General features: G+C 44.2%; 1 protein-coding gene across 1 annotated transcript in view; it reads right to left on the reverse strand.

Moving 5' to 3' along the window:
- Positions 1-286: 286 nt before the first annotated feature.
- The window catches only part of MGAT5B (alpha-1,6-mannosylglycoprotein 6-beta-N-acetylglucosaminyltransferase B), a 168,989-nt gene continuing 153,392 nt past the window's right edge, over positions 287-15,883 (reverse strand). The window contains exons 15-17 of the mRNA XM_083428470.1: positions 4,879-4,953; positions 2,166-2,434; positions 287-880 (exon numbers count right to left, since the gene is read on the reverse strand). Of these exons, the coding sequence (XP_083284596.1) occupies positions 682-880; positions 2,166-2,434; positions 4,879-4,953 (543 nt within the window). The 3' untranslated portion in view covers positions 287-681. The remainder of the gene's footprint in view (positions 881-2,165; positions 2,435-4,878; positions 4,954-15,883) is intronic.

Below are 15,883 nucleotides of genomic sequence, written 5' to 3' on the forward strand. Positions count from 1 at the left end.
GGAGCAAAGCAGATGTGACTGGCTCATGCACAGCAAGCCATGGTTTATGGCTTACCATGACATGCAGATACAGGCTGCATATCAACCAGGTTCCTATTTTCTTCAACTTTCCAACAGTCCCCATAGCCTCTTATTTGCAATGCTTCTCTGTTTTGCAATGCAAAACATTGAGTAGGACCATATTATGCCTGCATCCCTCTACAAGCCTTTCAACACCTCTTTTCTTTTCATTCCCTTCTGAAAGGATTCTCTTTCTGAAGAAAGCATTTGAAACAGAACACATTCCTCAAGGGCTGTTTGTCGATTTTCCTGCTTTAATTTCAATTTCCCAATAAAAAATAAATAGATCAAGATGTTTAAGGAAGATGAAATCCTAAAGAGGCTGCCTTGTTGTCCTTCAGAAGGATTTTCAATTCGGCCCTTCTAAGCCGCTTTGAAGTCTCCAGTGGTCTTGGATGCAGGAGGAGATATGCTTTAAGAAGTAAAGAAATGTTGGAAACGGGTCCTTGGCCCTTGACTGGGAGACAAAACAACCAATGGAATCTCACTGACATCCAAAAAGTCTCCAAGAAGATGATTCCATTTGGAACCTTCTTGAGTATTGCAGAAGCCTTTTATGGAAAAAAAGAAAGTTATTTGTTTGCATGTGTGGCACGTTACAGCACACATGCCCCAGTGGAATCACAAGCAGTCCCCACACAGTGCCACTTGTCCTTTGCGGTAATTGCGGCAGGGGCAGAGGCGCTGGTACTTGGTATTGCATCCTGCACAGCTGAATAAGAGAGGTTCCTTCTGGAGGTAGCACTCCTGGACATTTTCAGCCACAGCCGGGTAGAGGTGATTCATCTCTGACTCTGTGCTGTCACAGACAATGTTGAGCCTTGGAAGCAAAGAAACACACAGAGAGAGGTCTTTTCAAACACTGGTTCTAATGTTTGCATTCCCACTTTTATCGTTTGTTAGGCATACAGGAAGGGCCTAATTATATGTCTTGCAGAAGATCCATGATGAGATTTCTAGATGTTATGTTTTGCATGAGGAAGTGCAGGTGAGATGGGCGCTGAGCTGGCCTCCTGGTGGGATCCCTACATGGGCCAAGACTGTGCTGGCTGGAGCTGATGGGAATTGTAGACCTAAACATCTGGAGGGCAACTGGTTGGCAAAGGCTGTGGCAGATATGCCTCTTCTCAAACAAACCTTAGTGAAAGAAGTCAACCATGTACCCATAGGCGATGCTATAGCCTTTCCTTCTCCAGCCACTCAGTAAACTCCCCGGCATCTCTTTAATAAACTCTGATCTGAACTAGTGATTCTGAACCAGCAATTTCTTGAAAATGGTTGGGTTTTAAGGAGCTAAAGGAGCTTAGCAAGTGGAATCTGAGCTCTGCCTCTAATTTATCATATAAAAATGTCACTTGGACTCAAATTGCCTGCCTGGCCGCCGTGACAGAAATGATAATGCGCCCATTTTAATTGTCCAGAGCTATGTATGGAGCTGGGTGGCAGATTTATGTTCTATTAAAATGTCAGTGCCTGTGTGTTCCAAATGTATGCTTACAGACAGAGGGATAAAGGGGGAAGGAGGGAGACAAGAGAACAACGGTGTCTAGAAACCCCTTTTCAACTACAGAAAGCCATTCCCACACACAATGCAACCAGAAGGTCTGTCCAAATATTTTTAGTTTGCCGTGTTGTGTGCAAAGGGCACTGAACAAATGTCAGGGAGGCATCTATGAAAGGATTCACTTTCTCAGCATGAATCAAAGTCTATAGCAATTCTTGAGACTTTGGGAGAGGCTTAATGGGCCTGAGGAGCAAAAGGGCCTTTAATTAATAAGGGGTGTCTAGGCCAACTTTTGTATGGTGGGATATTGCTCTTTCTTGGGGTCCTCAAGTAGTTCTGATATGCAATTAAAATGTCAAAATTCAATTCAAACTCAATGTGATTTTTTTAATAAACAGTTCCTGCAAAGCACCAGCCTCCAAGGAAACAAAACCTGGCTGTAATATTCAGATTTAGGAGTTGAAAAGTGAGTTTTGCAAGCCATTGCCAAGAGAACAAGGGAGGTGTTCATGGTGAGTTCTGGCACCTCTTTTTCTAGAAAAACAGCAAAAAAGAGATTCCAGGGTGTGTGAGGGTAAGATGGGAGAGAGAAGAGACTTACTGCTGAAACACTCCTTTCTTGTTGATGAACTTGAAGAACTCGGGCTCACAGACCAAACCATGCTGCTGACAAGTGCTGGTGCAGGCCTGCCCAGCGTCTGATATCCACACCTGCATGGAGTTGACTGGAGGCCAGGCAGGGGGGCTGTCACTGGAATTGTGAGACCAGGCCAGGTATGTGGAATTGGGCTGCAGGCTGAAGGGGCTTGCAGAGCTTTGCATAGTGTGGCTGCTGGACTTCTCTGGCATAGCAGCAGTGGCACAGAAATCCTACCCGAGAAGAAAAGAGACAGAATTTTTCAAAAGGCATGAACAGGAGCTAGTCCCACCGAGTTCAGTAGGGGCCTGACTCCTAGGCAACCCCGCTGGAGTCCATAGAATCCCATGCTAGAGATCATTAGGAAATGAACTGAAAATCAATTTGCCAATATCATAACATCACCATGCTAATCTTTAGTGCAACCATACTTGGGATATTGTGTACACTTCCGGTTGCCTCATCTCAAAAAGCGTATTGTAGAGTTGGAAAAGGTTCAGAAAAGGGCAACCCAAATGATCAAGGGGATGGAGCCATTCCAGGTGAGGAGATGATGCAGCATGCCTCTGAATGCCAGTTGCTGGGAATGACAAATGGGGAGAGCGCTGCTGCACTCAGTTCCTGCTTGTGGGTTTCTCATAAGTCTCTGGTTGGCCACTGTGGCAACAGGGCACTCCTTGGTGAAACGAAGGCATATAATGTGTGTGAGAGCATCATTGGTGCATGAGAGTCTTGGGTGGAAGACAGCAACCTGGGTGAGCGCTGTTGAGAACAGCTCATCTGTATGGGTGGCAATTTGTACGGTTGTATATACCATTCTGTCAGTGAAAGCTTTCATTGTCTTCTTGGTGTTTTTGCAGTATGTTTTTGTTGAGTGGGAGGAGTGACTGGTGATAGTGGAAGGTGAATGAGTGGGAGATATTGGAGTGATTCGGTGGGTGATGTGTTTGTGTGTACTGGTGGATGCGTATGTGAGGTGTGGGAATAAATTGCAGTGAGTGATACTGAATGAGGAGGAGGTACTGTATGATTTGCGTGGATGTAAGGCAGAATTTGGGTGTGATGTCTACATGTTAGAGGGGCGAGCGCTGTATTTTGTCAGCCAGGAGGCTGACCAAAAAAAAAGGCTCCAAATTATGTTGCTATGTTGTTCTAGTTGGGTTTTATTATTTATTTCATTGCTTATTTGTTTGACGTTGCATTACATTTGTCAGGGCTGGTTCAGCTGCAGGTCAGCATGGAGACTCAGAGGCGAGCAGTAAAGTTGATTCTTTATTCAAGGAAACAGAATACAAAGAAAGAAACCTACGGCAAGACTAGCCTCTGTAAATGAGTTGCCAGAACAGACAATCTGGGCCTCCCACTTTCCCCTAAGTGTCCTCCCTATCTGGCTGTTCTCCCCACAGTCTTAAGCTCTGTCAGTAGGGGGCCTCCCGCTGCACTTTCTGTGCTCATTGCTCCACTACATGAAAAACTCTTTGAGCCCTTGGAGACAAGCAGGGAGGACTGGCAGGCTCCTGTGAATCTGTGGCTGCCTCAGCCCCCCTCCTCCTCAGCTTCCTGTTCTACATCTGCAGTGTTTTCTGCCTCTTCTCCTCTCTCACTCAAGCCTGTTGCTTGTTCAGCATCCAAGTAGTCTCCCCCTACCTCCTCTGACTGTTCTTCATTGCCCCACCACCACTCCCCTGGCTCTGAGCCTTCCTCTTCTGAGGCTTTCCTATGGGGTTCTCCGGCTGGAACCTCTTCACGACACCTCTCACCACTCCTCATTGCCCAGCCAGTCCCTGATACCATTATATTGTAGCTTCTCAGTTACATTATTCCATCTACCTGCCTACCAATGTATTTCTCTACATATATCATTTGGAATGAGGCAGTTTCACAGCTACATGAATTTTTTAAAACCACAGATATACTGTATGTCTTGGGAAACCAGGTATATCTACAAGGCAATTCCGTGGTGTAAATCTTGGGGTGAGATGAGATGTTTAGAGGCTGATGTCTGTGCATATGCATAAGGGGTTGGGTCACACTTTCAAGTTTTATTCAGAAAATTAATTACACTTGTGCACAGGCTTAAAAATGGAGCTACAAGCTGATGTGTCCTAAGATCCCAAAGCGTAGCTTTCGCCAGTTAGCAAATGCGAGGCAGTGTGTGTGTGTGGGGGGGGGGACATCACACATAATAAATGCTGAAAATAGAAACTGTCAGAACCATGAGGAGAAAAGCCCAGAAATAGATAAAACTTGTACTTCTGGGGGTGGGGAGCTCAGAAATAAACAACCATATAATTAATTCAATTTCGCTAATCCTTTGGAAAAAGATATCAGAAGAGCGACATCATCCCCAATTTCTGCTGACTTCCCAACCCCCACTCCAAGACATAACTCTCTAGATCAGCGGTTCTCAACCTGTGGGTCCCCAGATGTTGTTGGACTACAACTCCCATCATCCCTGAGCTCTGGCCTTGCTAGCTAGGGGTGATGGGAGTTGTAGTTCAACAACATCTGGGGACCCACAAGTTGAGAAAGGCTGCTCTAGACACTGGTAAAAATTTAACTCATACAACCGAAGTGAGTGGTTATTGTGCCATTCATTACCACTTTGGGGGCAGGAAACCACATGCCTCCTAGACTTAATCAGAAAGAACTGCAGAACAAGATGCAAATCAACTACCTGGTACTGAATGTAGGCATGAATTCGCTCCAGCATCCCTTCAGAGGTGTATTCATAGGGCAGGTAAGGATCAACCTGGAGGAAGGGAAAAGCACAGCACAGGCATGGATCAGTGCAAGAAGGCTATCCCCATCACCACTTTCTGTTGAGTGAAAAACCCAGTATCTTGTAATCTGCATGCCTAACATGTTGCATTGGAAGAAAGAGGCAAATTTGTAAATTTGATCACATGTCCTTAATTTGCAGCCTTCCTCAAGTTTTGCAGGCTTTTGAATTATTGGCAAGGATCTGGGAAGACAGAAGAGCTCAGCAAACCATATGTGTGGGAATAAGATGCCAGAAGGAAGGAAAATGTGCAATGAACAAAGATTTAACCTCCAGAGCATGGGAATATCCATTCAGATAACATGTGATCTGATAGCTGAAAAGCCATGCATTTTTTTTCTCCAATAGGAAATCTAGAAATCTAGTGGCAAGGTGGTCAGTAATATGACAGTTATCAGATTTTTAAATCCCCAAAAACCCAGAACTGCAGGCCATTACCTGCCATTAAGAGTTGCAAAGAAGGATGCAAATATTCTTCAGATCACTTCAACCAGAATGGATTCACCCCTCCAGAATTGTTTTCTGGTGCAAAGCTGTTGAAGTGCGCAAGACTGCTGGCTTGTTCAGCTGGGCCTGCCTGTGTGCACATGACTTGGCTTCAGGCTTGCTCCTCGGCAAAGCTTTCCTTGTGTATGAGCCTCTCCTCCTTAGGAATGCTGGCAAGCATCCTGATGGATCTGTCAGAAACACTCACAACAGGCAATGCCAGCAGATGCCTGCCTCCATCTGCTACCAGGAGACAGGTGGATGAAGCCTCATCTTGAAAGGAAAGAGACCCAACAACAGATGGGCTCACCAGGACAAGTGGCTCCTAATGAGCTTCCGCCTTCCCTTTCCCTTTCCCCTCTCCCTCTTTTTTTAAAAAAGATCAAAGTTGGTTAAAAATATGCCAATTAAGAATCAAACTAAAGCTCAGTGATTAAAAGTGCATGGCATCTTCTCTGCTTCCAGCAAAAGACCCCTGTATGCTCTAGATAGGCCTGTTCTTCTTCTGAAGAGCAAAGAAATAACTATAAAACCCATCACACTAGGGGAGTTTGGTTTTTAAGCAGCTTAGCAGTGACTGATGACAACAGGATAGATTTCCTTTGAACTTAAGAGGTATCTGATCTTACATCTTCCTTTCACCCTCTCACCTGTTCTTTTCCCATTTGATACTAAGACTGTGAACACAGGCATGCCCATGTTCGGCTTTTCTGGATTTGATCTCTAGAAGCTGGCTAAGAACTGTGCTGAATTTTCACATTCAGTCTTTTCAGATGCAGCATAGACTTAGGCTGTATTCCTAAACACATTGGCCTGTGAGCATAGGTGAGCATAGGTGCTTTCGGCCCCGCATGGGTTTTGGGGTTTTTTTTTTGAGGAGGCCAGGTCCCCTCAATGTTCAGAGGGTGTTTGGCTCCACCCTCTGGCTTCTCACAATGTCTGGACATCATGCAACATCACACGGGTGATGTCAGGATGTTGAGCTGAGCCCCCTTTGATCATCCTGAGAAGACGGTGCCTCTGGATGTGAGCCAGGCCTATTGAGCCTAGGAGGCCTTGCTTCAAATGTTCTGGATGCAGGAGGAAGAATTAAGCTTCCTGGCAGTCAGCACAATGAACAAGGGAAATAATATGCAAAATTCCCAGTGCTCAGTTTAATTGGGGACAGACAGAGCGCAGTCCCCTCATTTCTTGTGGCAGACCCTTGCCAGGTATTTATAGAAGGTTATGGTGAGCCAATGATTTAGATTAAATTGGGAGTGAGGGTGAAGTTGGAGGTGTGGCTTGTCTGCTACATACAAAGGCCCCTACCTTTACTTGGACAACCCTGGAGTAGCATTTCCTGCAGTTTTTAGCTTAAGTACCAGATAGGCATGATGGCCGGCCCTGCCATGAAGCAGAATGAAGCAATTGCCTCAGATGGCAGGTGCTGAGGTGGAGTGTTGTGATACAGCAGCAGTGGCCCTTCTGGTTTTTCCTCCCGCATCCCCTAGTCATGCGCCTCTGTTGGAGAACCAAGATGCATGTGCCACAGGCCTGTCATCAGCCATGTAAACTTGCCTGCCTATTGCATTGCCAATGCTGAAGTAAGATTCAACATCCAGTCCAACCCGCTTCTGTATGTGGCATTTGTCCTTTGCCTCAGGCAGCAAAATGACTTGGGCTGGCCCTGACAGGCAGCACAAAAGGTTACTTCTGGCCTGGGATTGAACGGAAGTCTTATTCCCCTTGCCCCAATGATAATAATAAAAAGACAAAGGAAGTAAATGGCCATTTCCCAGCTTTACAGGCAATGTTTCATCTCTCCATCTATCATCATTCTTTTATTTCCTATCCCACCCCCCACTATCCCCAAAGAAGAAGAAAAAGCCCTGAGGAATCTCATTGGATATTTTACATTTTGAGCTTAAGCTTTATTGCACCAGAAAAGTCAAGCTGTATGTGAAATGGGTCCCTGCTGCTGAGAGAGATTAGCATTTAAATGAGGGATATGATTAGCTACTAAATCCAGCAGGGCTATGGAAAGAACATTGGAGTGGAGGGAAGAAGGAGAGACTCTAAATGTTAGGGCACTTGAGAACACAAAACATCCTGTACAAATCTGCATAGAAGCCCACTATAGCCAAATTCCTATTTGGGAGTGCCCAGCTTGCTGTCTGCCTTCCATAATGAAGGTTCTGAATTTCATAGAGACTGGGACCAGTTTAGTTGTTTTCCCATTACTCACCCAAAGGGTGGTTGTACAGTGGTACCTTGGGTTACAGGTGCTTCAGGTTACAGACACTTCAGGTTACAGACTTCACTAACCCAGAAATAGTACCTCGGGTTAAGAACTTTGCTTCAGGATGAGAATAGAAATCGTGCAGCAGCAGCGGGAGGCCCCATTAGCTAAAGTGGTACCTCAGGTTAAGAACAGACCTCCAGAACGAATTGAATTCTTAACCCGAGGTACCACTGTATGTCCCTTTTTTTAAACAGATGAAAGTATTCTAATTGAAGGGCTGTCTCTTCCATGTCAGGTCTAACTATAATGAACCCCAGTAAGGAAAAGTATTGTGCACCATGAGACTCCACTGTTAGCCCCGGGAATCAAAGCTGCCTCATCTCAGATCAATCACAGCTCCCTTGTGGGGGCCCAATGTGCATAAATCATCTTAATAAAGGTATAAACAAACTTTTCATCTGCACAGAACCTCCTGCAATCATACTCAAGTGACCATCACATTATTTCTCCTTTTGCTTATGTAGCATGCCTGGCGTGCTCTGGTCCATGGAGTCGCGAAGGGTCGGACACGACCAGACGACTAAACAACAACAACAAAAATACCATGCCTAAGTTCAAAACTATGTGTGTTTACCAGCATTACCATAATTATGGAAGCTGAAGCGGTTGTAAGATGGGAGGTAGGAGGGATTCAGTAACTTGGGGGCCTTAAATTATGGTTGGACACTCAGTGACTCCTTTAATACGATTCCAAATTTCAGCTGAAAGCTCAGTATGAATAGGTTGCATCTATGCACAAAAACCAAGCATTAATCAAGTAAAGTAACTGAGACAATCTGTGCTCAGATTCTTGTCTGCAACAAAGACAAGTTTCTACAATCTTGGTATTTTGAGATCAATTCTGGTAGAGTGTACGAGGCTGTAGACAAAAGAGACACATTTGGATGCACGCAGAGATAAGGTGTAGCAGCTCCGAATTGCTGTGATTTCTCATGTTCTGGCTGCTATTTATACACGCTATGTGATCTCCTTTGCCTTTATCATTCAAATGGATGATAAGGAATGGATTATGGAACACCTCTATTCTTACTTTGTTCCGCATGCCTTTGCTTTTTGGCAGCAAACTGCCAATGGGAGGAGAGCCATATCTGAAAAGTATATTTCAGCATTCATTTAGGTGGCAACTGGACACCTCCCAAACTTTGTGGTCCAGCACAATAATGTGAAAATTGTTCAGGTAGCTAAAGCTGATGGAAGAATTATCTCACTGAAGTTCATGTCTAACAAACTTTTCAGATTCAAATGGTCCAGCCATATAAAGTATTCTCTGTTAATGTAAGCTTCACAAATTATAGCTGCCTTTTAAAAATGGAAACAAATGAGGGGAAAACAGCCAAAATGAGGTTGACATTGGATACTTTTTTTGTGCTGTTGTTACTATCATGTGTAATTTTTCCCTGTTATACCGCTTCACCATTTGTCATGAAACTATTCCAAAAGGAAGAATCCTTATGTTCAGAACACTTCTCACATGGTGATGGATCCACAGAAGACTGACCAGAACTCCACCACTACAGTGGGACTTGTCCACAAGGGATACACAACATCTAGATCAGGGGCAGAAAACATGATGCCATCTAGTTGTTTCCAGACTACAGTTCCCATCAGCCTCAGCTAGCATGGCTAATGGTAGGGATTATGGGTGTTGTAGTCCAGCAATATCTGGAAGGCATCACATTGGATCCCTGTGCTCCAGCTAGTCGATGTTCAGAACCATACTAATCCTACAGCTCTAGGATGCTATGATAATGTCACTGTCCTAGGAGCATCTCAGCAGACAATGAGCAGCAAATGAGTCACAAGCCAGGGGCTCTGTCTCAGTTTATGACCCATCTTCTGTCTACTGTTCCAGTCACATATGTGCTAAATGGAGTTACTTCTTCTCTTCTGATGTATGAATAACTCCAAAGGCTGGAGGAGACACTGCTAAGCAACCTTCTGCCATAAATATCTCAGATGAGAGTTCAGCAAGGCTGGAGATTGTACCCATTATATCTAATTACAGGTGCAAACGGTAATCAGTTTCGACATAATGACAGGAGTTGATACTGCCTATGAATTATTGAACTTGCCCTGGTTTGATTCGGGAACCTTCAGACAGGAAAGTGATGGGCGCTTCTGTGAGTTCCTTAAATAGAAGTGTCTAGCTTGTCGTAGCACAGATTGCCTACTCGACTCTCCTAGCAGAGAGCTCGGCATTGTACTTCATTGTTCACACATAAAATAGATTTCTATAAGACAGAATTGTCCTACTTTAATTCTAAAAGCAAGAAAAAAAGGGGAAATCTGCTTTTGTGGTACTGGTGGTGTCAATGTTGCATTTCACTAGCTTATTTATTTATTTGGCAGATTTAAAAACTGCTTCACAACCAGAAGCTAAGATGAAATGAGGTGAAATGAAAAAAGACACAGACTCTAAAATACAGTACAACAATACAACTATGGTGTATTGTTAACATTTGATAGGAACACACAAGGAAAAGCCTTCTTAGTAAAAAATACATTCAGTAATTAAATACATTCAGCACCTAAATATCAAGATGCTAGGCACCTACTGAATTTCAGCTGCTGATTCCAGAGCGCTGGAGCTGCAACACTAAACACCCCGCTTCTGGTACAAGCTAAGTGCACCTCTGGGGCATGTGATACTCTCAGCTGTGCCCCATCCAAGCAGCACAGTTGATGGGCAGGAGAAAAAGGGATGAGGTGGTCCCTTAGGGAACATGGTCCCCAGTTGCTTAGTGCTTCGAATGCCGGAATCAACACCTCGAACTGCACCTGGTTTCATATGGGCAGTTTCATACCTATGTCAGCAATGGCCTTCTGCTCTGCTGGGTTCTTTTCAAACACATGGCACAAGGAAGGCTGCAAGAGCACCACTGATGGACGGCCATGATGGATGGACTCAACAGCAATAGACTACAATAGTAATAGACTACTATGCGTGGGTGGTAGGTGCCTTCTCAATGGACACTACATGGTGCAAACTGCTTTGAAGATATGAGAAGCTGGTGCATAAATAAAGTAACTGTGGCTCTGACATAGGCAACGGAGATGGAGGAGAAGGCAAAGAGAAGATCTACAGAATGGCCACAAACACCATTTCGAAATGCTCACAATAGCACCATCGCAACTAGCAAGTCACTAAATTTATTTACTACACGAGAGACTGACTTGCACTGGCTTTTTAAGCAGGGTGTGTTTGCAGTTTTATTTGTTAACTCCTCATTTCTAGCTGTTTCAGAATGGATCTCATTGGGCTTATTACAGAACAGTTGCAACTCAAGCACATTCATCAATATTTACTCTCTACAAAGGCTGCGTGCGTATGTCAAGAATCTAATGCACATATGCACAGATTAACAAATTTGTGTTTTTTTGTTTTTAAGCATCCATCAAATGCAAAATTGGGAAAATGATTAATAAAAAAACAACTACTAGAAAACAGCTATGGAACAATCCTTACAGTGCAGTCCTACGTACATCTACTCAGAGCCAGAGTGTAGTATATAGTGAGAGCCTCTGTGGTGTGGTGGTTAGAGTGTGTGACTAGAATCTGGGAGATCAGAGTTCATCTCTCTACTCAGCTGTAAAGACCAAGTCTCAGCTTAACCCAGGCCTGGAGCACCCATGAGGCAGCGTGAAGCCCCCGAGGTGGGGGCATTCCCACAAGCAATGATTTCTGGTGAGATCTCACTGAAATCTTGAAATACCTCATGGAGTGCATGGGATCTCATGAGGTTTGGGTGAGACCTTGATGGAAATGGAGGCCAGTGCTGGCTCCACTTCTCCACTGGTGGTGGAGGCGGTGCGGCAGGTGGCACAGCTGGTGGCAGGGCGGCACTTCCTGTTTTACCTCAAGCGACAAAATGGGATGCAGTGCGCCTGGTTTAACCTACCTCATTGAAAGCGATATGGAGAAAGGAAAGAGTCACATACTACCCCACCCTGGGCTCCCGGTAGTCAAGGTAGGAAATAAAGGGAATGATTAAAAAAAATAAGCCTTACTCCCAGGTAAGCATGCGTAGGATTGATGCCTCAACCTACAAAGGAACAAAAGCCCCAAATGAGGGCAGAAGGGCCTAAAAATTGTGAAACCGTTACTCGCCGAATACCAGGTTGGGGGTGAGACTTAATGATGATGATAATGATGATAATAATAATAATAATAATAATAATAATAATAATAATAATAATTTTTATTTATACCCCGCCCTCCCCAGCCAAGGCTGGGCTCAGGGTGGCTAACAAGCAATGGTAAAAACAAATTGAATGAATACTAGCTTGTCTGGCTCCCCAAGAAGGAGCAGAACAAGTCATTGTATTAAGACAGATTGTGGTGGTCTAATTCTCTGAACTTAAGAACACATATAAAAAACCTTTTGATCAAAATCCATCAAAATATCTGGTCTTGAGCAAGTCAAGTGTCGGCATATGTCATGCTCTTGGCCTGAAGCTGACTAAGTACCACTTCATCATCACACTTTCCTTGGAGTGAGCTTGTTTCACTCTCTGGAGGAGTGGTTCCTTTGATCATTATCACCATGGCATCTGATCATGAGTAAACTATTTCCTACCCATCAGATGGGCACTGCTTGAAGGAGAGAAAAAGTACTTCTTAGGATTGCATAAAGGCAACTAAGGCTTAAAACAACCAGGGCATCATAAGACAAATGCAATCATCACATGAAACACACAATGGCACAATGCCACACTTAGTGGCCGCAAAGAATAATTTTTATTTAATTTACTCTAGAGAGTCTAATACCAGCAGAGTCATCCCGCAGCTAAATTGCACAGCCCTCAAAGAATAAGTAAGCAGACTTGGCTCTGGTACAATGCTTCACCTCTCAATTAGGTTTTGGCTTCCCCTCAGTTCCAAGGCCAGAACCTGGCACCATCAGAGCTAATGTTCTACTAAATTACATTTTGGCATTTTGTGCTAAGTTCAGTAGGTCTACCTGGGTACAATGTAAAATGGAATCTGGCCTCAAATGGAGCGTGTTTGTATCCTCTTTCCCCCGCAGAGGGAGACCGCCGCTCTTATGATAGATGGTGTTCTGGAAAGGTCTCAAAACACCGCAGTGACCAACAGGAGGTAGGAAGTGTCGGATTTTAATTAAACAATTATTTTGGAGGAATTGGCACTTTGCTGTGGCCTTGACTGCACAATCTGAATGTATAAACAGAAGGAAGAAAAGAAAGAGATAATGCGAGAGGTGCTCTTGGGACCGTGGTGAACAGATGGGTCATCAGAAATAGTGTAGCGAAGATGAGTGCTTCGATTACAGGGACAAGGGCAGGAGGGAGAATGCAGAAAAGACAAGATAATGAGGAAAGTGGTTGTGCCCTAGGGAAGGCAGGGAGGGTGATTTGAATGAGAGCCACAGTGGAGGAGGGGGAGATTCCAGAGGGGCTGGGAAACCACGTTTCTCTCATCCATCAAAGACTCCCTTTGCACTCTGGTGCCAGGAAGGGAACAGATGCCATCCTCACAACAGGAGCCATCAAAAACCACCAGCATGTGTAGCCCTGACAGCCTGCATAAGAAGCGAAGAAGTAACAAGTTTTTCTTAATTATGTTCAGGTTTATCTAGCTGAATAGGCATAAGGTGGGTAAAATGGGAAATGGGTGGGGGAGAGAAAGACATGTCAGAAAACACTTCACAGTATGTATTCTCCTTGACATCCATGGAATAACACAATGTTTGTTTAGTAGGCCCCTTTGGACTTTGTGAGGCTATTAGCAGCACTGAGAGGAAGAAATAACTCAAAGAAACAGATGTGTACCTTCCTTTTAAAATAGGCCCAGATACAATATCACATGCTATTCTGGAACAGCAGTCTCTGTGAGAAGCCCTTCTTTACCGAGGCCCAAACTGGACCTGGCATTAATTGCATGAATGCTATTGTTGTTGTTTTTGGTTATGTAAATAGCAGCCAAGGGATAACTGGAGCAGCCTTAGGAAGGGAATGGTTAACTTTTTCTCTCCTTGCCGCAATTCCATTGGCAGCAATGGAAGCTTCCATTGAAATGCAAATAGCAGCTTCAGACAGATGTCTGTGCTAATGTGATGTTCATAACTGCACCACTTGGAGAGTTCAGGTGTGAGGAACTCAGTAATACCAAGGCGTGAACATTTATTATTATGGCCTCACAGCTAGCATACCATTGATACTCTGTAACAAGGAACATTCCCTTGAATAAATCTAATATTTCCTTCTTGGTTGGGAAACAAGTATTGAAGACTCAGTTGCTGTATGGAGAACAATCTTTCTTCTTTGGCTATCACTAGTAGCCGAGTAAGATTGTCTTCCATAAACACGGTTTTAACAATGAGTCCGTAAGTGAGGGTGGAGGCCAATTCTGGATTCACGCATCCTTCCACAGTGGGAGCTTTGGTTTCCGGGCGGGCGTTGATCATGGTGTGGATTTGCCAAGTGTGCCTTCCTCTTAGCACATTTCTCCCTTGTGCCCTGATGTGAGTGTCTTCAAAGCCCATGACACCTTTGGTAAAGGCTGTTCTCCAACTGGAGCGCTCACAGACCAGTGTTTCCCAGTTGACGGTGTTTATACTACATTTTTAAAGATTTGCCTTGAGACTGTCTTTAAACCTCTTCTGTTGACCACCAGCATTACGCTTTCCATTTTAAAGTTCGGAATAGAATAGTTGTTTTGTAAGACGATCATCAGGCATCCGCACAACATGACCAGTCCAATGAAGTTGACGTTGCTTCAACACTCGTAATCTTTGCTTCTGCCAGTACACTGATATTAGTTCGCCTGACTTCTCAAGTGATGTGTAAATTTTTTCAGAGACACCGTTGATGGAATCTTTTGAGGAGTTGGAGATGGTGCTTATAAGTTGTCCATGTTTCACAAGCATATTGTAAGTTTGGTAGTAACAATGGCCAGTAGTAGTAGTAGTACTAGTAGTAGTAATACCATCTGACTGTGTTGCTCCAGCCACTCAGGGTGGCTAACATAGTAACAGGTCATCTCACCTAGATGTCAGCTTCCTCTCAGTCTCTAGGCATGCCAGCTGAGCCACATTTTTGTAGAGGTGCTCTGGAAGTTGGCTTTATTGCAGCAGTACCAATGTACCATGATAAATACAGTCTCTTAGAAGAGGGCGCCTCCATTCAAATAATGGGTAGCAAGCAAACGTACTCACAACCCAGGAATAGATTCAAATATATGATTTCTCCACAGGAATCTGGGTCTCCAACAGGAATCATAGCTCCGAGAAGAATAATGAATCCTTCTCAAACAAAATTGTGGGAGGAAGGTAGGGGGGAGAAAGCCCAACCTAAATGTTATCAGCCAAATAAATAGAAAATAATGCAATTGTCTAACAGTGTGTAGCAGCAGCCTGGGGATATTTTAACCAGCTATTTTCACAGCAATGCTTAATATGCTACTCTCCCAAGCATAGCCTGAAATATATAATTTTCCATTATATTCCTGTACATTTGACTTTAATATAATGAAGGCTTTTCCCTTCACTACACCAGAATATTGACTGTATTAAATTGCTTGTGTAAGAACCGTGGTTTTTTCTTTGAAAATGTAGAAGCTGAAGTTCAAGCAAATGACCTCAAAGGAAAGCCACCCCGTCTCTGCCTGTCGCCTTTAACCTCTCTGCTAAGAGCTGTAATTCATCACAGGGACAATACTCCCAGTGTCACCTTTCCCCGTGGGCTGCAATTTGTCTTTTTTGTCTCACATGCTCTCTTGGCTTCATGCAGCTGCTCTGTAGTCTCCTCTCCTTATGCTATGAGATGCTGAGTGTTGCAAAGGGGGGGGGGGGGAGGTAAGCTGTTGCTATAATTATATTCAGGAACCATAACTTATGTTGGATAGCTGGACCAAAAACATGAGCACATAAACTAGGCCAGGACAACCTCGGGGGGGGGGGGGGCTCTTGAGCTTCTAGCTCAGCTGTGTTTGGCTGGTGGGTCCACAAACTGTGCAAACATAAACCCAGCACAAAGAAGCTTGTAGAAGCTTTAGTAACAAGCAATGCTCTTCATTCAGATCAACAAGAGAAGGAGCTCTGCACACTTAGACTATCTACCGTAGGGGTAGCCAATGTGGTGGCTTCCAGACTAATCAGGTCTAACCAGCAT

The sequence above is a fragment of the Podarcis tiliguerta genome (genome assembly GCF_965153285.1).
Source record: "Podarcis tiliguerta genome assembly, chromosome: 2".
Taxonomy (NCBI): domain Eukaryota; kingdom Metazoa; phylum Chordata; class Lepidosauria; order Squamata; family Lacertidae; genus Podarcis; species Podarcis tiliguerta.